This window comes from Mobula birostris, chromosome 16 (genome assembly GCF_030028105.1).
Source record: "Mobula birostris isolate sMobBir1 chromosome 16, sMobBir1.hap1, whole genome shotgun sequence".
Taxonomy (NCBI): domain Eukaryota; kingdom Metazoa; phylum Chordata; class Chondrichthyes; order Myliobatiformes; family Myliobatidae; genus Mobula; species Mobula birostris.
Window position 1 is genome coordinate 64529158 of NC_092385.1, and position 23562 is coordinate 64552719.

Consider the following 23562-nt stretch of genomic DNA (forward strand, 5'->3'; position numbering starts at 1 on the left):
TGGATATAGGCAGACCCAGGGAATTGAGGATAAATTCAGAATGTGAATGGAAAAGAACATGGGCTGATAAAACATTTGTTTTTAAGAGTCCATAGTGACCAGTGAATGGAAAGCCTTCTATGTAAACTATGATTCATGCCAATGATGCTGGGAAACTTGCTCAGTTTATCAAATCACTAATTTCTCACAATTCCTTTGCTCCTTTTCTATTCCCCACCCTGTCTCCCCCTCACCCATGCTTTTCTCCTCACCTGCTTATCACCGCCCCCACAGTGTCCCTCTTCCTTATCTTTCTGCGATGGTCTCCTAACAGATTCCTTCTTCTTCAACCCCATACCTTTTTAGCCCATCACATCCCAGCTTCACACTTCATATCCATTCCCCCACCTACCTGGTTTCCCTGTCATCTGGCTTCACCTAGCACCTTCCAGTTTGTTTTCCTTCCTCTGCCCACACTCTCACTTTCTTATCCTGACTCCTTCCCCCTTCATTTCCAGTCCCGGAGGAGGATCTTGGCCCAAAACATTGATTCTTTATTGTTCTCCATGGATGCTGTGTGACCTGCTGAGTTCCTCCACCATTTTAGACCATAAACTCATAAGACATTGGAGCAGAATTAGGCCATTTGGCCCATCGAGTCTGCTCTGGCATTCAATCATGGCTGATCCTTTTCTTCCCCCCTCCTCCCGCAACCCCATCTCACGGCCTTCTCCCTGTAACCTTTGATGCCATGTCCAATCAAGAACCTATCAATCACTGCCTTAAATACACCCAACGACCTGGCCTCCGCAGCTGCATGTGTTAACAAATTCACCACCCTCTGGCTAAAGAAATGCATTGAGATATAACACTTTGAGTATTGTATTTGCTACCCTTTTTGATTTTTTTTATCCCTAATGCACTGATACTCACCCCTCTGACTGTAATTTTGCCCTATCATCTGCCTGCCCTTCCTGACAGTCTGACTGCACACTATCTTTGCTTTTTTATCATCCGTCCTACCAAGTCCCTTCATTCCAGTTCCTACCGCCCTGCCAGATTAGTTTAAACCCTCCCCAACAGCTCTAACAAATCTGTCTACAAGAATATTGGTCCCCCTCAGGTTCAGGTTTTGAGTGTTGCTCAGGATTTCCAGCATCAGCAGAATCTCTCACGTTTATAAAATTGTTCAGTCTCCTTTCTTTGCTATGAACCCGAAGTCTCTGCTGGGAGGGCAACTCTGTATTCACCTCCAATAACCCACACAGTGCAGTGTGCAGCTTCAAACTCCTCCCACCCCCATCCACCAGCTCCCCTCCCAATTGAGCAGTTGCCCCTGTGTTCTAAGGTTTGCACATGAGTCCAGTTGTGGCTTTACAGTTGATCAACCAACTTCCTGTTATTTACCACGACAGGCAACTGACGTTCATCAGAGTTGATTGAGACATTCATGGTACAATGGATCTTTCCTTTAACAATGTAGATGTCACATGGAAAAGGGCCAATCATCACTTTGTATTCCTCAGGAGCCAAGTTGAAATTGTCTGGTGTCTTCTGTGAAAGAAGAAAGTTCCTAATAAGAGGCCTGAGTGAGTGATCATAGCTACAACAGTTCTGAACAAGGGAGGAGAGCATGTGAAGGGAGAAAGAGGTTCATAATGTGAGCATGTCCTCTCATTCTTCCTTCTCTCTGTCTTCTCTCAATGAAGAGACAGAGCAAGGAAAGGACAGATCTCATGGTTCTCTAATTCTGTGATTCCTGAATTGTGATCAGTGTTAGGAAGTCAACAGTTTTTCCATTCTCTCCGAGGTTCCCAGGACAGTGATCAGGGACAGTCACCATGACTGTGCAACTTGACTGAGTTTTCTGAACAGGTGACAAAGGTGCTAAATGAGGGCAAGGCAGAGGATGTTACCTACATGGACTTCAGTAAGGCATCTGATAAGGTCACTCATGGTAGGCTGATGCTTATGATAAAAATGTATATCTCCAGACTTAATTGCACATCAGAACTGACTTGCCCATAGAAGACGGGGAGCAAGGATGAAAGATTCTGGCAGAACCTCTGTTGATTATCAATGATTTGGTTAAAAATGTGGATGGTGGATTGACAAGTTTGTAGATGACATAAAGAGTAGTGAACTTGTGGACAATGTGATGGACTATCAAAGGACACGTAGCAGGATATAGATCAGTTGCAGATGAAGGCAAGTATGAGGTGTCTCACTTTGAGAAGTTAAATGAAAGGAGAAACTATGGCTATTCATTCAGGGTTCCTCTCTCCTACCAATCTTCCCCTGCACTCTAACAGGAATATGCAGACCTTCATCTCTCACTATCTCACCTTTAAAAGCTTCCCACATACCAGAGATCCTTTTGCCCAGAAGCAACCTACATCAATCAACCTTTGTAAACTCCTGTCAAAATTTGCCTTGGCCCAATTCAGAACTTGAACCTGTCTAACCAGTTCCGTCCCTTTGCATAAATAGCTTAAAAATAATAGAATTATAGTCACTGGTCTGAAAGTGCTCCTCACTGTCACCTTAGTCGCTTGCCTGCCCCTATCACCCAAGAGCAGTTTGAGCTTTGTTTCCGCCCTAGAAAGGCCCTCTATATATTTTCTGAGGAAACATTCCTGAACACAATTCCACCCCATCTAAACCCTTAACATTACAGCAGCCCCAGTCTATGTTAGTGAAGTTAAAATTCTCTACAATGTCAATCCTATTATTCTTGCAACTCTCCATAATCTCCTTGCATTTTTGTTCCTCTAATACCTACTGATTCTTTGGGAGCTTATAGTGCAATATCAACAATGTGATCATACCCTTCTTATTTCTCAAAGATATATATTCTTCAGTAGAAACAGCAAAGGAAAAAAATGGCAGATGGGGCCAGAGTTAAAAATACACTTGGACTAAGATGTTAACTGTCCTGTGCTATCATCAGTGGGATCATCAGTTGATCTGCCACCTGTCTTCAGGAGTTTCGGCCCGCTTATGATCAAGACTCCCTCGAGGTGGTGGGCCAGCAGCGCTAAAGCACCACCTCCCACTGGTGAGCTTAAAAACTTGGCATCTGCCTCTATCAGTCACTTCCATCAAACAGATAGTCTGCTCTTCAGGTGTCTGTGCAACTACTGAAGGGTTTGCAAGATATGTATACACTGTCTGACTATCTGCCTCTCTGGACATACTTGGTCCACACCCATGCTGATCCTTTCTCTGCTGCCTCAGCTACAGCCCTGCTGGTTGACTTGATCTCTCTTCTAGTGAAGCCAAGGTCACGCAGCCACTTCTGGGATGTGAACACAATAAACCCATGGCAGCCTACTTCGAATGGATAGCATGAGACCTTCCACCCTCTGTCTCTGCACTCTGATCTTAACTCTGCATACTTGGTTAACTTGCGCTCATGGGCTTCATCGATGTTGTCTTCCCAGGGGACTGTGAGTTCACCAATAACCACTTCTCTACTGGTGTCAGACCATACGATTATATCTGGACACAATGTTGTGAAAGCTATTTGCTCCGGGAAACTGCCTTTCCCGTCCAGGTCGGCCTTGACACACCAATCATTGGCTGAAGAAAGTATGCTTGATCGTGAGCCTGCGCTGTACACCCTTGACTTGGAGCCTTCTTTTACAAATGATATGCGATGTTCTGTGCAGCATGGGGCATGAGATAAGTTGTGCTGCAGTACTCTCTGCTCAACCGCTTCTGTTACAACTTTGAGAACGTTATGTCTCCAACTGTACATGCTGCTGGAAAGACTGACTCTGCACGCACTCAAAATATGTTGAAGTGTTCCCTTCTCGCCACAAGCAGCACACCGGTCTGTCTTATCTTCATACCAGGTGCTGAGGTTGGCAGGTGTTGGGAGCAGATCGTACGCTGCTGTGCATAGAAAAGAAATGCGGAGCAGTTCCATCTGCCACAGAACATTCCAAGATAGATGTCGTTGTTCAACACTTTCCCACCGGGTCCAAATCCCTTGTTTGGCCAGGCCAGCTGTTTTAGCTAACCTCTTCTCCTCTTCTACCTCTCGTACTTCTTGTGTTACAAGCTCACGGCGCTCCTTACCTGTAGAAGATGACCACCACTTGTGGGTTGTCCACCCAAATCCCTGGCGGCCTAGCTGGATAGCCCCAACCGTCTCCTTGTGCTTCAATCTAGACTCTGCTTCATCAACTGCTACACGGGCTGACCACTTCTTGCCTGATCTCACATACGGCTGGGTGTTCTTGATGACAGGGTCTTTTGAGTCTCGAAGCATCAAGAATGATCTGACCTTGGCAATCTTGACCTCTTCAATAAGGGATTGCACTGGGATGGTAAGCTTTGTCTGGCTACTGTGGATTGCAACATTGGTGAGGCTGCTCGGTACTCCAAGCCACTTCTTCACATACTTGTTGATCTTCCGTTCCATTGCCTCAATGTGGGACATTGCCACTTCATAGACAGTTAGTGGCCACATTATCCGTGGCATCAGTCCGTACTGCAAGCACCACAACTTCAACTTCCCAGGCAAGCCACACTTGTCAACAGACATCAGACCTCTGCTAATCTGTTCTCCTGTCTCTTGAACCCTCCTGGTTTCTCTCAGCTCCTCTATGTACCATCACCTGAGGCTCTTAACTGGTTGGTCCTGAATGGATGGAATCTCTTCTCCACAAAGGGTGAAATGAAAGTCAACCAGCTTTCCTCTCCTAAGAACAAGGCTCCTTGACTTCTTGGTCTTGAACTTCATTCTTCCCCAATCCATTAGCTCCTCGAGTCTAGATAGTACATTTTCCACTGCCTCCGTGTTGGGACCCAAAAGGGTGAGATCGTCCATGAACGCTTGTACAGGTGGTAACTCCCTTCCACCATCAAGTGCGACACCTGGTCCCACTGATTCTGCAGCCCTCACAATGACCTCCATGGCTACAAAAAGGATGGGTGAAATCGCACATCCCATTGGGATTCCAGCATCCAAGCTCTGCCACCTAGTTGTAAACTGCTGAGTGGAAAACTTCATCCGGAAATCGTTGTAGTACTACATAACAAAGTTCCTCACCTTAGCAGGAATCCATAGGGATTCCATCGCAAACTCAATCAGGACATGGGGAACAGACCATACGCATTTGCCAGATCAAGCCAAACTACAGCCAGATTTCTTCTCAACCTTCTTTGACTCCTGGATGGTATGCTAGAATGTTCAAGGCAGCCTGGGAAGCCTGGTATTCCTGCCTCCTGCACAGTTGTATTTACTAATCCATTCTCTATCACAAATGAAGATATTCTTTCTGCCAGAATGCCAAACATAATCTTCCCCTCTACATTCAGGAATGAAATTGGTCGGAACTGATTCAATGTAGAAGAATTCTTTTTCTTCGGGATGTATACTCCTTCAGCCTCACTCCATGACAAAGGAACAACACCTTGTTTCCACACCACCTTTAACAATCTCCACAAGTACTTCCTCAGCTCTTCACACTTCTTGAACACCTTATACGGCACTCCATTAGGTCCTGACCTTGCCTTTCTGATGAACTGTTCGACTTCTGCCAGTTTGGGTTCTGATGGATCGAACTTCACTCCTGGCTTAGTAGGCTTCACAAGCCCTGAAATATCAAGCAAAGGAGCTTCCTGCTGTTCATTAGAGTAAGTGCTTGCCAGGTGATCCTCAAGTTCTTGTTGAGAGATGTTAAGCTGCCCGCTCTTACTTTGTTCAAACAGTTTCTTTGTGAACTCGTGAGGGTTCTCAAAGAACGACTTTCTTGCCTTCTCTCTCTTCTTTCTCTTTTTACGTTGTGACTCTGCACGACGGAGTGATGCTAACTTTATTCGAAAATGCTCTCGGCTTGTCACCCTCACTTGCTACCTTCCACCTCTGCCTCAATGATCTAAGCTCTCTCCTCAACCTACTAATCTCCTTCTGGCGCCTGCCTGGTTGCTGTGTAGGCTTTGCTTTCTTCAACTCAACCAAACCAAACCTGTACTTTCCAACATCGTAAATCATATTGCCCATCACTTCCAACTTTCTCTTTGATGTTCCCCTGAGCGTGTTGTCCAACATCATACTGATATCCTCATCACACGCCAAGCCTTCTCATCTGCCATTGCTGGCCACTTGATCTTCCTCTTCTTCTCTACCTCCTCGCCACCGCCATCATGTGAAGGATCTACCTGGGTACTGTGATCTGAAACTTGACCTGGGTTATCTCTCGTCTGACCTGGAGTATGATGACTCTCTCCAGAGCGAATCGCTGTGGCTTGTGATTCAGTGGTTGAAAAAAACCACATCATCTGTGCTTGGTGAAGTAATCTCACCTTCATCCAGTGGGATGGAATAGCACCTCAACTTTGCTTGGTGGATTCGTACACCTTTAATGCTGGAAAACGCTCTCCCACACCGACACACTGGACACTCAGAGCCTCTTATCCTAGTTCTTGGTTGTAGTCATTCCCTGTAATTAACTTTATCGGTCTGATTGGGTCCATCATTCTCCCTCCCTCTTGGAGGACCCCAAGGGTATGTTTCTCCGTATAAACTAGAAGCTTCAAGAGGTGGGTGCTCTTCTGAGCTGGTGCCCGGACTACCAATCCTGACACGCCCAGTGCCAGTCTTTCCTGGCTGTCCGCTGTCTCTCCACACTGTCACCAGACTATATTTTTAATTTGGGGAAGGTGGTAGAGGTAGGACAGACATAGAGGCAAGGATGGAAGTAATGTGCAACAAGATGAGAGAGATAATGGACAGATGGAGACAGGCAAAGGGAGAGAATATGATCAGCAGACTAAGGGAGAAGAACCCCAATTAACAGATGTGGGTGATGAGGAGACAGAACCAGGTGGAGAAGTGTACTGAAACGAGTTACTGGAGGCTAGAGGATGGGAGAGATAGAAGAAGTAAAGAAAGAAAGAGAGAACCTTGGTGGACCAGTAGGAGTGAGAAAAGAACAAAGGAGATGTGGGTTACTGGTGTTTCAATGTCCATATCATAGGGTTGTAGACAGACCCTTGTATGAGGTGTTGAGGTCCTATGCACTTGGCTTCATAATGGCAGGGAATGTGGCTGAGGACTGATAGGTCAGTGTGAAAATGAGGAGGTCTGCTGAAATGGCAAGCAACTAGAAGCTCAAGATGGTCCATGCAGTCAGTGCAGGTGCTCTGCAAAATGGTCATGTGGTCTGCACTTGGTCTCACCAATTAAAAGAGGACACATTGACATCCTCAAGTCCTCAAGCGGACAAGGTTGGAAGAGGTACATGTGAGTCTCTGTCTCACCTGAAAGAGCTATATAGGGCCCTGGATGGTCAGGGAAGAGGTGAATGGACAGGTTCTGTAACTCCTACAGTTACATGGGAAGGTGCAAGAGGATGGGTCAAACAGGAGTGATCCCTGGGCAAAGGAGCAAATGATGCAGAGGGGTAGATGTGGCTAGCAACGTAGCTGGTGAACAAGGATGACATTGTCAATCTTCACATGCAGAAGATTGCCAAAAAAGTTTGTATTCAATGAAGTTGGAATGTGTCAAGTCCAGATTGCATTGATCACTTACCTCAATCACTAGAGTGAGGGGCTCTCCCTTGTGGTGTTTAATAAACTTTTCCTTGCGGGAGAACTGTGGGTCACTGAAATATTCCATCGAGAATCCTATACCACTCTGTGAATAGGTTCCAGGTTCTCGATAAAGTATCCCATTGATACAGAAATAAACATTCACTGTGGAAACTGAATAGGTGGGAGATGGGCAGATGAGAACTGTATCGTTCATAATGAAACATCTCTGAAAGACAAAGAAAATCTGTCTTGTTAAAAGGAAATCAACAGTCTTTATACTTACATAAACAGTAAGAAAGAACAGAGGGAGCTAGTAGTTCCCTGAAAGCAAACCATGTACTTGTACAGCTTCAGGGTACCGCGTACCGGTAGATAGGGTTGTGAAGATGGCTGTCGCATGCTGAATTTCATCAGTGAGGGGATTCACTGGAGAAGCTCAGGGGGGGGGGGGGGGAGAGGCGGTCAAGGTACACTTGTACAAATATTGGTGAGGCTGCACTTAGAATATTGTGTTCAGTTTTGGTTGATCTGCTATAGGAAATACGGCATTAAACTGCAAAGAGTGTAGAGCAGATTTACAAGGATACTTCCAGGATTGAAAGGATTGAATTATGGAGAGAGATTGAGCAGTTTAGGATTTTTTCATTAGAGCTCTGGAGAATGAGGGGTGCTCTTGTAGAGGTGCATAAAATTATGAAGGGTAAACATAGGGTCAATGGGTACACTCTTTTTCCCAGCTCTAGGGAACCTGAGGACAACTTTACCACCCAGAGAGTGATCACTATATGGTATGAGAAGCCAGAAGAAGTGGTTGAGGCAGGTGCATTAGCAACGTTTAAAAAGTAATTGGCCAGGAACATGGATAGCCAAACATGGGCAAGTAAGACCAACATAGAAAGGCATCTTTGTTGGTATGGTCCGGTTGGGCTGAAGGGTTGTTTCTGTGCTGTACGACTCTATGGCTATAACATGGACGGGAAATTGAACAGTTGAAGGAGAAAAGCTATAAAGATAATAAGCTGGGATGTGGGATACATTGGTCATTAGCCAATCTGTGGAGCATTTTACCAAGACTTTGGATGCATCCACCTCATCCATTAAAAACATACAGACACCAGTAAAAGTACATGGATGAGCAGGGGGCTATGGATGACTATAGTACATGCAGGTAGATGGGACTAGACAGAAAACCAGGCTGGCATGGACTAAATGGGATGAAGGGCCTGTTTCTGTTCTGTAGTGCTCTGATTCTATATGAATTGTCTTCCAAAGCAAAGCCTTTGAGGTTTAAACTCATAAAATCATTTTTAAATATTGAAATCTGTACAGTTCCTTTGGACACAAAACCACTCAATCAAACACATTAATAGCCTGAACTATGAAAAGCACAGAGTTTAGATTGTGCAAACACTTCATTTTCATATCAGTAACTATCACAGTAAAGTGAAAAATCCATGCAAGACAAGTTTGTGTGAAATTTATTTTTAACCAGAATGAGAAGCTCACCGATTCAGCACTTCCAGTGTTTTTGACCACCATGATGGCAATCTGTATCAAACTGAATCGCTGGCCTTTCACTGTGATGTTCCGTCCACCACTGCAGAGAAAGGAGGAGGTCATTATACAGTTATATTCACGTCGCAGATCTATACTGAGGTATACCCGGTGATCTAGTAACAATAACAGCTTCATCATGGCACTGCCCTAACCATCATGGAGGATATCTTCAAATGGCAATGCCTCAAGAAAGCAGCATCCATCATTAAGGACACTCACCATCCAAGACGTACCCTCTTCTCAATACTGCCATTGGGGAGAAAGTGCAGGAGCCTGAAGATACAGTCTCAATGTTTTAGGAACAGCTTCTTCCCACCACCATCAGATTTCTAAACAGACCATGAACCTATGAACTCTATCTCACTTTCTGCTGTTTTTTTTCTTCCACTTAGTTTATATTTCTTATTGTAATTAATAGTAATTTTAACATAATATACTGCTGCAAAACAACATGTTTCACCACGTACTATATGCCAGTGATAATAAACTAGATTCTGATTCTGAAAGCTGCTTATAGTATTACAGATTGTCATTGAGTGACAGACTGATTTTATAAACACAGGTGAGGAATCCACCTCTCATCCTCACTTAGCTGGTGACCCAGTGCTCCTCCCTGTTGACCAACACTTAGAAGAAGCAGTTAAAGTAACAAGGTTAGAGTGTACCGCTGGGTGGGGATCTCAATGTCTATCACTAAGAGTAGCCGGTACCACTACTGCTGACTGAATTAGTTAATTCCTGAAGCTCTGTGGCAGGTATTGAGTGAAGCAACAGGATTGATAAACCCTCTTCACTGATCTCTCTGTAGGAGATGCCTGTCTACCCTGTTCATTTCAACTTTGGTAAAAGTGATTATTACAGTCCTCGTGGATGCATAGTCCCATCCTCAACACTCTCGATTGTGTTATGCGGTACTACAATCATGTTAATTGGATTAGTCTCACAACAGATCCAACAACTCAAACTGGAGCCACGTGGACATAGTCATACTTTATTGATCCCAGAGGGAAATTGGTTTTCATTACAGTTGCACCATAAATAATAAATAGTAATAGAACCATAAATAGTTAAATAGTAATATGTAAATTATGAAATAAGTCCAGGACCAGCCTATCGGCACAGGGTGTCTGACCCCCCCCGAGGAAGAATTTGTAAAATTTGATGGCCACATGCAGGAATGACTTCCTATGACGCTCTGTGCTGTATCTTGGAGGAATGAGTCTCTGGCTGAACATACTCCTGTGCCCACCCAGTACATTATGTAGTGGATGGGAGACGTTGACCAAGATGGCATGCAACTTAGACAGCATCCTCTTTTCAGACACCATCGTGAGAGAGTCCAGTCCCATTCCCATAACATCACTGGCCTTACGAATAAGTTTGTTGATTCTGTTGGTGTCTGCTACCCTTAGCCTGCTGCCCCAGCACACAACAGCAAACATGATAGCACTGGCCACCACAGACTCGTAGAACATCCTCAGCATCGTCCAGCAGATGTTAAAGGACCTCATTCTCCTCAGGAAGTAGAGACGGCTCTGACCCTTCTTGTAGACAGCCTCAGTGTTCTTTGACCAGTCCAGTTTATTGTCAATTCGTATCCCCAGGTATTTGTAATCCTCCACCATGTCCACACTGACCCCCTGGATGGAAACAGGGGTCACCGGTACCTTAGCTCTCCTCAGGTCTACCACCAGCTCCTTAGTCTTTTTCACATTAAGTTGCAGATAATTCTGCTCACACCATGTGACAAAGTTTCCTACCGTAGCCCTGTACTCAGCCTCATCTCCCTTGCTGATGCATCCAACTATGGCAGAGTCATCCGAAAACTTCTGAAGATGACAAGACTCTGTGCAGTAGTTGAAGTCCGAGGTGTAAATAGTGAAGAGAAAGGGAGACAAGACTGTGGAGCCCCAGTGCTGCTGATCACTCTGTCAGACACACAGTGTTGCAAGCACACATACTGCGGTCTGCCAGTCAGGTAATCAAGAATCCATGACACCAGGGGAACATCCACCTGCATCGCTGTCAGCTTCTCCCCCAGCAGAGCAGGGCGGATGGTGTTGAACGCAATGGAGAAGTCAAAAAACATGACCCTCACAGTGCTCACTGGCTTGTCCAGGTGGGCGTAGACACGGTTCAGCAGGTAGACGATGGCATCCTCAACTCCTAGTTGGGGCTGGTAGGCAAACTGGAGGGGATCTAAGTGTGGCCTGACCATAGGCCGGAGCAGCTCCAGAACAAGTCTCTCCAGGGTCTTCATGATGTGGGAAGTCAATGTCACTAGTCTGTAGTCATTGAGGCCGCTGGGGCGTAGCGTCTTCGGCACAGGGATGAGGCAGGACGTTTTCCACAGCACAGGAACCCTCCGGAGCCTCAGGCTCAGGTTGAATACATGGCGAAGTACTCCACATAGCTGAGGGTCACAGGCTTTGAGCACCCTGGTACTGACACCATCCGGTCCTGCAGCCTTGCTTGGGTTGAGACGTTTCAGCTGTCTTCTCACCTGTTCATCCGTGAAGCCCATCGTGGTGGTTTTGTGTGGGGGAGGGGTATAGTCATGAGAGCAGGGTGGGGGACTGTGAGGAGGGGTAGGAGGGGAGAGTGGAACATGTGTTGATTGGGGGCCGACAACAGATGGCTCATGTGGGGGATGGGCAGGGGTCACAATGTCAAATCTGTTAAAGAACAGGTTAAGTTTGTTGGCCCTGCCCACTCTGCCCTCAGTTCCTCTGTTGCTAGTTTGCTGGAAACCAGTGATGGTCCTCATCCCCCTCCAGACCTCTCTCATGTTGTTCTGCTGGAGTTTCCACTCAGGCTTCCTCCTGTACCTGTCTTTAGCCTCCCTGATCCTGGCTTTCAGGTCACTCTGTATTGCCCTCAGCTCCTCCCTGTTTCCATCTCTAAACGCCCTCTTTTTAGCATTCAGGATGTCCTTAATGTCCTTTGTCACCCATGGCTTGTTATTTGAATAACAAAGGACAGTTCTTGTCGGAACATTGCAGTCCACACAGAAGTTGATGTAATCAGTGATGCACTCTGTGAGCCCATCAATATCGTCTCCATGTGGCTCACAGAGTGCATGCCAGTCTGTCACCTCAAAACAACCCTGGAGCGCCTCATAAGCCTCCTCCGACCATTTCCTCACTGTCCTCGAGGGTGCAGGTTTACTCTTCACCAGAGGCACGTAGCAGGTGCTTTAGATGCACCAGGTTGTGATCTGACCTTCCCAGTGGGGGGAGGAGAGAGGAGCTGTACGCATCCTTAACGTTAGTGTACATCAAATCCAGAGTCCTCTCCCCTCTGGTTGTACAGCTCACATAGTGCGTGAAGCTGGGCAGTGTTCTAGCCATGGTAACCTGGTTGAAGTCACCCGAGATGGTAATGAGGGCAGTCGGGTGCTGGGTTTGTAATCTGGCTACATCAGCACAGAAATATCCTGCCAAATGTCCTCACTTTACCTATACTGTTATCAGCCCTGGTTCAGTGATACGTTCCCAGGGGCATGCTGGGAGCAGCATTAAGTGGGCCTGAGAATGATGAGGTGCCCACTCAGTGAAAATACAAAATGGGAATTCAGACGGCTGAACAGTAGGAACAGTGTGCTCAGTGATCTCTCAGTGACTGGATCGATCAGGGTGCTTTGTTTCTGCTACATTCAGTGGCAGATCTAATCTAATGACTGTAGATAATTAAAGGAAGAAAAAGCTCTAAGAACATCCCCGTCCTCAGTAATGGTAGTTAAAGTTGGTCAATGTGCTCAGTGACTTCAAAGATAGAAGCAGCCCCCATCAGCGAGTGATAACTTTGGAGTGACAGTGGCTGTGTATAAGCTGTTAAGTGGCATAGTTGAATATAAGTGCTGAGGTTTTGGTTGAAGAGGTTTTGGTGAGAGGAAGATGAGCAGAGAAACAGGTAAGAGCAGCTTTCTTTAGAGTTATTCTTTCTATTGGAGTAGCTTGGACGCTGGTTTGGGAGTGCTTCTGTGAACTTCCTTGTAGGAAGAGCACCCAGCTGCAGACTGACCACATTAAGGAACTAGAGCATGATGTGGTTGTGCTGAGATTCATCTGGGATGCTGAGTGCATCACAGATAAGAGTTTTGCTGAACCTGGTTATGTCTAAGGTGTAGATACAACACTGGCACCTAACCCAACTGTCTCTGAATGTTCTATAGGACAAATTCACCCTAGCTAATTACCATCCATTCAGTTCCAAGACTGTTCATCGAGTATTCTGCAATGCTCAATCCCATGCACATCCCTTCAGTAAATAAAGCAACCCCAGACAGCAGTAATGCTTGGGTTGTTAAGTGGCATGTAGCAGTCACATCACAGAAGTGCCAGGCAATAACCAACTCCTGTAAGGGAGTGTTAGAGTGAGTTTTTGGGTAGATGATTCATTTACACTTAAATGACTCTGGCCACCAGTCTTCTATTTGACAAAGTACTGTGGATTGAGTTCACAACAATGCATTTCCTAAAAGCTGTGAATACCAGATGCTGCTGATGCCGTAGTTTGACCAGATGCTACAGTTTTGAAGACAGCTTTATTCATACTTTATAAGTATTAATTGTCTTCTATGTTAGCACGTAAAATACCAAATAAACGTATTGTGGATTTGACTTGCAGTCCTAAAGGCTGTACCAACTCAGACATGTTGGCGTCAGGAGGAAAGGATGAAGTCAGAAGGTGTGATGTTTTGTGTGTAGCTTCAAAAGGAAGCATTGTCTATGTATTGTCTATAACTTTTTAAGTAGCGATTGCCTTTTGTGTTTAGCATATAAACTATTTGTATTTAGCATATATATCAAGCCCACATTGGGCTAGCAGACCTTTCTACCGAAAGCATCTCCATCCGTATGATGTCTGCTATACCTTGTTGTGTTGAATAAAGAAACTGCTTTGTATCTACCAGTGACTCTGTCACTCTGGTGATTTCATCCATACTACTACAGGAAGAACTTAACCATCTACCTTTGACATTCAATGGAAAATCCCACAAAAAAATGGTGGATATAGTCCATCATAGAAAAAGTCCTCCCTGTTATTGAGCACATTTCAAGGAGCACTGCCACAAGAAAGCAGCATCCATCATCGAGGACCTCCACCATCAGGGCCACATTGTTCTTGCTGTTACCATCAGGCAGGAAGTACAAAAGCCTTAGGTCCCAAACCACCAGGTTCACAAATAGTTATTACCCTACAACCATCAGGCATGGATAACTTCATTCACCTCAACACTCAACTGACTCCACAACCTACATACTCACCTTCAAGGACTATACAACTCCTGCTCCCAGTATTTTTCTTTATTCCTCTCCATGTTGTGCAACATTCTAACCTGGAAATATATCATCACTTCTTCATCATTACTGAGTCTAAGTCCTGGAATTCATTCTTCAGTCATCATGGGAGCACTTTGGCAGGACTGCACTGAAATTAGAGAGCATAGGCATCGGCATTCCCCACTCTTCACCCCAATGGAGCAGGTGCCCATGGGATAGGTAGAGAGTAAAACCCCATCCTCTTCCCCACATTGTCCTATTATCAAGCTTCTAATTGGGATGGCAGGATTAATGCATGAAGAAACTTGGACAAGTGGGCTTGTACCTGGTGTAGTTTGAAAGAATGAGAAGGGAACTCAGAGTAAAAGGACTAGACTAGCTAAATGCAGGTCATGTTCCTAATGGTGGGGAGGTCCAGAACCAAGTTTAACAGGCTAAAGCCATGTGATATTCCGTTCTTGTCTGAGGAGGAAGTTCTCCGCCCATAGATAAATAAACTATGGAATTCAGAGAAGGTCTTTCTGGAACCTGAGAAGTGATAAATAGCATAATTTCTCCTCCCAAGCACTCAAGTAGAGGAACAGTCAACTTAATCAGAGGTGATGAATAAAGAGTGCCTTATAAGTTAAATAAAAACAGAAGGTGAGGAGCAGCATTATGTGGGAAAGAGCAAAGTTTGAGGTCAAAGACTATCTGAACTGGGAAAGACTAATAACAAGTTGGATTTACACTGTTCAGAGGTGGAAGAAGGATGCATAGGACAAACGGAATATCTGTAATAGGATGAGACAGAGGTTAAGGTGGGAGTAAACTGTAAATGAGATCATCTGGCCAGAAAGTTAATGGAGTAATTGTGGGTAAACATCCAAATAAAGGATGATAAAAGCTATGAAATCGGTGCAGCTAAACAATGGGAATGCAAAGAAAGGAACATAAAGTTACAAAATGTAGGGCCGCCAGACATACTCCAACAGGTCAGGCTGTACTAATGGAGAGAGAAGCACTGAGCCAATATCTCAGATGGATGACTGACAGAAGATCTAGTCAGTTCCTGTACAAACAGGAAAAGTCTGAAATTATAGAATATTTTACTCAGTCTGGCACTCTTGTTTTTTTTAATATATTAAACCAGTCTCTATCAGTAGAGATTTGCAGTTTGAGTTTTGTTCTTTGCATTCTCATTCTTTAGTTCTGTTTAATTTCATAGCTATTATCATTTCCAATTTCTCTCTTTAACTGCACCCATTAACCCACTTGACTGGATGACCTCTACAACTTATCCTCACCAGTCCAAGCCTTACCCAATTACAGATGACCATTTGTCATATCCGTCCTCCCCCACATTCACTGCCAGTTGAAACCATCTTGTCTTCTTTTACCAGTTCTGAAGAAGGCTCTTGAACCTATAAAGTTCTCTGTTTCCGTTTCCATAGACACTGCCAGACTTGTTATTATTTTAGATTTCCAGTATCTGCAGCTTTTTTTTTTAACTTTTATGTTAAATATGGAGATGTCTGTCTTCATTCAGATTTCTAACTTACCTGATGTAGCTGGTGTTCGGGCTAATGCTGTCTATTATTGGATTCTCCCGATACTTGAAGGTCATGTTCTTGCTGATGCAGCCTCTGTTCTCAAACTGGACACAGATGGAACTGGCAGTCTCAGCAATATTTATGGCTGGCATTACACATACAAGCTCATACTCAGTCTGTCTGTGAAAGGAAAAGTTTGCATTTATATAATGCCTTTAATGGTCTCATTATATCCCAAAACACTTTATGGCAATGATATCCTTCTGAACTGTAGTTCCAAATTAAATACAGAAGCTATGGCAACCACAACCACATGTAACCACAACCCACAAACTGTTCACTGGGGACTTTTGTTTTAATTTATTCAGATTTCAGGTTCTGGGCATTGCTAACAAGACCAACATATACCCAGTAGCCACTTTATTAGGGACACCTGCTCGTTAATGCAAATTTCTTATCAGCCAATCACGTGGCAACAACTCAATGCATAAAAGAATGCAGGCACGGTTAAGAGGTTCAGTTGTTCAGACTAAACATGAAGAAATGTGAGCAAAATGACTTTTACCATGAAAACATTGTTGATGTCAGACAAGGTTGTTTGAGTGTCTCAGAAACTGCTAATTCTGGGATTTTCATTCTTCGTTTGTTACTGTATAGTTAGAGCAGTGAGAATGGCTCCCGGGGCTCTGTTGTGTTCTTTGTGTAAGATGTGGGAATACTTTGAGACCTGCAGCCTCCCAGTTGAAAGAGGCAGGAACCTTGGTGTCTGTCAGGAGAGGGGAAGGAAATGGGCAATCAGTACAGCATACCCCTGCGGCTGATCCCCTTAATAATAAATATACCATTTTGGATACTGTTTGGGGGGGTATTGACCCTACTAGAGGAAAGCCACATTGATCAGGTCTCTGGCACTGTGGCTCAGAAGGGAAGGGGGAAAGAAGAGGATTGTAATAATGATTGGGGTTCCATACTTAGAGGAGTAGACACAAGATAGAGCCACCCAAATGGTACGTTGCCTCCCATGTTCCAGGGTCAGGGATGTATTGGATCAGGTCCACGGCATTCTAAAGGGGGAGGGTGAGCAGCCAGAAGTCTTGGTACATATTGGCACCAATGACACGAGTAGGAAAAGAGGAGAGGTCCTGAAGAGAGAATTTAGAGAGCTAGGTAGAAAGCTGAAAAGCAGGAAATCTAGGATAGTAATTCTGGATTACTTCCTGTGCCATGTGCCAGTGAGTGTAAGGATATGACAATTTGGCAGATCAATGCATAGCTGAGGAACTGGTGCGGGGGGTAGGGTATCAGATTTCTCGATCATTGGGATCTCTTCTGGGGGAGGTATGTACACAGGAGGGACGGGTTACACCTGAACCCTGAGGGGAACCAATATCCTTACGTGCAGGTTTGCTCGAGCTGTTGGGGAGGATTGAAACTAATTTGGCAGGGGTTGTGAAACTAAGTGCTAGGGCTGAGGATGGGCAGTTGATGCAGTGTCTAGTGAGACAGTCAGGAAGGACAGGTAAATGATGGGGCAAAACTGCAGTCAGTGGAATGAATTGCAGTACAACGGGAACAAAATTGACAAGGATGATGAATACAGCACTGCAAGTGTTATATTTTAATGCATGCAACATACGGAATAAGGTAGATGATCTTGTAGCAGAGTTAGGGATTAGCAGGTTATGGCATTGTGGGCATCACTGAGCCGTGACAAAGACTACAGTTAGGAGCTCATCGTCCAAGGATACACATTGTATCGAAATGACAGGCAGGTAGGCAGAGGGAGCATCATGGCTCTGTTGGTAAAAATTGAAATAAAATCCTTAGAAACAGATGACATAGGATAGAAAGATGTAGAATCCTTCCGGTTGGAGTTAAGAAACTGCAAGGGTAAAAATACCCTGATGGAAGCTTATGTTCAGGCCCCTGAACAGTAATCAGAATGTGAGCTACAAATTACGATGGGTGATAAAAATGGCATGTAAAAAGGGAAAAAGCTGCGAAAGTCATGGGGGATTTCAATAGGTGAGCAGATCGTGAAAATAAGGTTGCTGCTGATTTTAGATCCTAAGAGAGATTTTTTAGAATGCCTATGAGATGGCATTTTAAAGCAGCTTGTGGTTGAGCTCACCTGGGTGGGGATCAGCTATTCAGGATTGTGCAATTAATCAGAATTGAACCAAGTTTAAGGCAAAGGAACCCTTAGGGTGTAGTGATCATAATATAATTGAATTCGCCCTGCAATTTGAGAGGGAGGAGCTAAAGTCAAATGTATCAATATTACAGTGGAATAAAGGAGTTATAGAGCCTGAGAGAGGAGCTGGTGAAAGTTGATTGGTAGGGCACACTGACTGAATGGCAGCAGAGCAGAAATGCCTGGAGTTTCTAGGTGCAATTCGGAAGGTGCAGGATCTATACATTCTAAAGAGGTAGCAATCTAAAGGCAGGATATTGCAACTGTGGCTGACAAGGAACATCAAAGCCAACATAAAATCTAAAATTAAGTGGAAAGTTAAGAGGATTGAAAAGCTTTTAAAAACTAACAGAAGGCAACTAAAAAAGCCATAAGGAGAGAAAAGATGAAGTATGAAGGTAAGCTAGCCAATAATATCAAAGAGGATACCCAAAGCTTTTTAGATATATAAAAACAGTAAAAGAGAGGTGAGTGTAGATATATGACCACAGGAAAACGATGCTGGAGAGGCGGTAATGGGGGACACGGAAATAGCCGATGAACTGAGTAAGTACTTTGCATCAGCCTTCACTATGGAAGACACTAGCAGTATGCTGGAAGTTGAAGAGAGCTGGCAAAGTGATTGCAGTTGCTATTGCTAGGGACGAGGTGAATGGGAAACTGAAAGGTCTGAAGATAGATAAGTCACCTGGACCAGGTGGACTACACGCCAAGATTCTGAAAGAAGTATGTGAAGATATTGTGGAGGCATTAGTAATGATTTTTCAAGAATCACTAGGTTCTGGGATGGTTTCAGAAGACTGGGAAATTGCAAATGTCACTCCACTCTTCATGAAGGGAGGGAGGCAGAATAAAGGAAATATAGGCCAGTTAGTCTGACCTTAGTGGTTGGGAAGATGTTGGAGTCGATTGGAAGCACATGATAAAATGGTAAGATAAGAAGCCATGGTATTACAGGAAATATACTAGCATAGATAGAGCATTGGCTGATTGGCAAGAGGCATAGAGTGGGAATCAAGGGAGCCTTTTCTGATTGGCTGCCAGTGACTAGTGGTGTTCTGTAGTGGTCAGTGTTGGGACTGCTTTTTTTTGAAGTTTTGTATGTCACTGATTTAGTTGACGGAATTGATGGCTTTGCAGATGATACAAACATAGGTGGAGGGGTAGGTAATGTTGAGGAAGCAGGGAGGCTGCAGAAGGACTTGTATTAGAATGGTCAAAGAAGTGTCACATAGAATACAGTGTCGGGAAATGTATGGTCATGCACTTTGGAAGAAAGAGTAAGAGCATGGACTATTTTCTAAAGGGAGAGAAAATACAAAAATTTGAGAGGCAAAGTGACTTGGGAATCCTCATGCAGGATTTCCTAAAGGTTAACTTGCAGGTTGAGTTGCTTGGTGAGAAAGGCAAATGCAACGTTAGCATTAATTTTGCCGGGAGTAGAGGCTTTATTAGACACTTGGATAAGCATGGCAAAGAACAATAAGGACCTATTACGAGCAAATGCAAAGAGTTGGTAAGACCTGTCTCTGACCAACTGGACAAACTTATGACTCCATAAGATCTAGCTTGATAAAAGATAAAGGTAAGAAGTCTAAAGCGGAACATAAAGTGAAGGGGAGCTAACTTCAAGATTCAAGATTGTTTAATTGCATAGAAATTTCTTTAGCCAAAGGGTGGTGAACTTGTGGAATTTGTTGCCACATGCAGCTGTGGAGGCCAGGTCACTGGGTGTAATTAAGACAGAGATTGATAGGTTCTTGATTGGACAAGGGAGAAGGCCAGGAACTGGGGTTGAGGAGGAGACAGAAAGAAGGATCAGCCATGATTGAATGGTGGAGCAGACTTGATGGGCCAGATGGCCTAATTCTGCTCCTATGTCTTATGGTCTAAGAGTCTCCCAGAGTTTACAGAGAACGATGTGATAAACAAAAAGAACATCCAGTGAGCAGCAGTTCTGTGGGTAAAAACACCCTGTTAATAAGAGAGATCAGATAACCAGACTGGTTCAAGCTGACAGTAACCCGAATAACTGCGTATTACCACAATGGTACACAGAAGAGCATCTCTTAAATGCACTGCACATCGAACCTCGAAATGGATAATCTACAGCAGCAGAAAACAACAAACATACACTCAGTGGCCACTTTATTAGGTACAGGGGGTATCTAATGAAATGGCCACTGAGTGTATATTGTCCGTTCTGTGAACTGAGTGATCATTCTAGATAATGTTGTTGGGTATGGAGTTACGTACACGCCAGACTGATTATAGACAGTAGAGTTCTTCACTAAATGGACATTAATGAATAAAGTGCAATTTTAAAATAATCTGGGAGTTTTGTGGTCACTATTATAATTTAAGGCAAGTTTTAACAGAATACACATTTCACAGCAATTACAGTGGGATTTGAACTGGTCTTTCTCAGGTATTATTCAGGCTTCTGAATTACTAAGGCATTAACATCACTGCTACACCAACACACTCTGTAACATCAGCCAGGACATCAGCAGACAGTTCTCTTCCCTTTTCCAGTAGATTTTCTGCATTCATTTTCTTTGACAGACACACTCTGACAAGATGGACTTCCTTGGCAGAGGACTAGAAGAGACTTCTGACCAGAGGTTTCTGGTCACTAGACACTAGAATACTACAGCACAGTACAGGCCATTCGGCCCTTGATGTTGTGCTGACCCAAACATTCCTTTTAAAAAACGTAATAAACCCACACTACCCCATAACCCTCTATTTTTCTTTCATCCATGTGCCTGTCCAAGAGGCTCTTAAATACCCCTAATGTTTCAGCCTCCACCACCATCCCTGGCAAGTCATTCCAGGCACCCACAACCCTCTGTGTGAAAAACTTACCCCTGATGTCTCCCCTAAACTTCCCTCCCTTAACTTTGTACATATGACTCCTGGTGTTCTCTATTTGTGCCCTGAGAAACAGGTACTAGCTGTCCACCCTGTCTATGCCTCTCATAATCTTGTAGACCTCTATCAAGTCCCCTCTCATCCTTCTACGCTCCAAAGAGAAAAGTCCCAGCTCTGCTCACCTTGCCTCATAAATCTTGTTTTTCAATCTAGGCAACATCCTGGTAAATCTCCTCTGCACTCTCTCCATAACTTCCACATCCTTCCTATAGTGAGGTGACCAGAAATGAACACAATACTATCAGTGTGGTCTCACCAGAGATTTGTAGAGCTGCAACATGACCTCTCTACTCTTGAACTCAATCCCCCTATTAATGAAGCCTAGCATCCCATAGGTCTTCTTAACTATCCTATTAACCTGTGCAGCGACCTTGAGGGATGTATGGATTTGAACCCCAAGGTCCCTCTGTTCATCCACACTCTTAAGTAACCAACTATTAACCCTGTACTCAGCCTTCTGGTTTGTCCTTCCAAAATGCATGACCTCACACTTATACGGATTGAACTCCATCTGCCACTTTTCTGCCCAACTCTGCATCCTGTCTATATACTCTTGTAACCTTCAACAACCTACAGCTCCATCCACAACTCCTCCAATCTTCGTGTCGTCTGCAAACTTACTCACCCATCCTACCGCCTCTTCATCCAGGTCATTTATAAAACTCACAAAGAGCAGGGGTCCCAGGACAGATCCTTGCGGCACTCCACGAGTCACTGACCTCCAGGCAGCATACTTTCCTTCCACTACTTTCTTCCTGTAAGCCAATTTTTTATCCAAACAGCCAAGTTCCACTGATCCCATGCCTCACGACTTTCTGGATGAGTCTCTCACGGGGGACCTTGTCAAATGCCTTGCTAAAATCCATGTAGACCACATCTACCACGCTACCCTCATCAATTTCATTTGTTACTTCTTCAAAAAACTCAATTAGGCTCGTGAGGCACGACCTTCCCTTCACAAAGCCACGTTGACTATCCTTGAGTAGACAAATGCTCGTAGATCCTACCCGTAAGAATCCTTTCCAATAGTTTGCAGACCACCGACATAAAACTATAGTTCCCTGGATTCTCCCCATTATCTTTTTTAAACAAGGGAACTACATTTGCCAATCTCCAATCCTATGGCACCTCCCCTGCAGCCAAGGAGGATTGAAAGATCATAGCTACTGCTCCAGCGATCTTTTCTCTCACTTCCCACAGCAACCTGGGGTATATCACGTCCGGCCCTGGGGACTTATCAATCTTGATGTTTTTAAGAAGATCCAACACTTCTTCTTCCTTAATCTCCACATTGTCCAGCACACAGGCCTGTTCTATTTCGAACTCACCCTGATCAAGGTCCTTTTCATTTGTGAATACTGAAGCAAAGTATTCATTTAGGACCTCCCCAACCTCCTCCGCCTCCAGGCACTAAGATAAATCCGCCAAGGATTTATTTGGTGAAAAATATCGAAAGATTCGAGGCACTTGGCAAAAGCTGAATCTGACAAAGGCTAGGAATTAGACAGGATAGCTGAGAAAAAGTCTTGGTAAGATGGGCAGATAAAAGATCCTGGCTAATAGGGACAGATGATCCATGTGAGGAAGATTGACTCCTGGCTGGCAGGAGGGAGGGGGGAGGAATGTCCTGAAGGAACAAGTGTCCCGGTGGGGAAAGGATCCTGACAAGAGCGAAAGATCATGGGGGGTGGGGGGGGAGGAAGGTTTCAACTAGAAGTGGTGAGAGACAAAGCCCAGGGAAGGGGAATGAGAATATCCTGGTGGCAGGTAGGAGGACTCAAGTTACAGAAAACTAATGTAACTAAGGGGACATGGGTAGTAGGGAGTGGAGTTTCTGGCAGAGGAGTGGAGGTCCTGGTAGCAGATAAATGAGGTTGTCTTTCCGCTGGGTATGAGAGAACCAACACAGCTGAGAGACAGCAACAAACATCAAAGTTGCTGGTGAACGCAGCACGCCAGGCAGCATCTCTAGGAAGAGGTACAGTCGACGTTTTGGGCCGAGACCCTTCGTCAGGACTAACTGAAGGAAGAGTTAGTAAGAGATTTGGGGAGATCCAAAATGATAGGAGAAGACAGGAGGGGGAGGGATGGAGCCAAGAGCTGGACAGGTGATTGGCAAAGGGGATATGAGAGGATCATGGGACAGAAGGCCCAGGGAGAAATACGGGGGGGGGGGGGGAACCCAGAGGATGGGCAAGAGGTATAGTCAGAGGGACAGAGGGAGAAAAAGGAGAGTGAGAGAAAGAATGTGTGCATAAAAATAAGTAACAGATGGGGTACGAGGGGGAGGTGGGGCCTAGCGGAAGTTAGAGAAGTCGATGTTCATGCCATCAGGTTGGAAGCTACCCTGACGGAATATAAGGTGTTGTTCCTCCAACCTGAGTGTGGCTTCATCTTTACAGTAGAGGAGGCCATGGATAGACATGTCTGAATGGGAATGGGATGTGGAATTAAAATGTGTGGCCATCGGGAGATCCTGCTTTCTCTGGCGGACAGAGCGTAGGTGTTCAGCAAAGCGGTCTCCCAGTCTGCA

At 44.7% G+C, this 23562-nt stretch overlaps 1 protein-coding gene across 3 annotated transcripts in view; it reads right to left on the bottom strand.

Moving 5' to 3' along the window:
• The window catches only part of plxnd1 (plexin D1), a 159467-nt gene that overhangs the window by 57013 nt on the left and 78892 nt on the right, over nt 1–23562 (bottom strand). For 2 of the 3 annotated variants that reach the window (XM_072280757.1, XM_072280755.1), the window contains exons 16-19: nt 15911–16081; nt 9034–9124; nt 7526–7753; nt 1387–1533 (exon numbers count right to left, since the gene is read on the bottom strand). In XM_072280757.1, the coding sequence (XP_072136858.1) occupies nt 1387–1533; nt 7526–7753; nt 9034–9124; nt 15911–16081 (637 nt within the window). The remainder of the gene's footprint in view (nt 1–1386; nt 1534–7525; nt 7754–9033; nt 9125–15910; nt 16082–23562) is intronic. The other variant, XM_072280756.1, reaches the window with a different exon arrangement.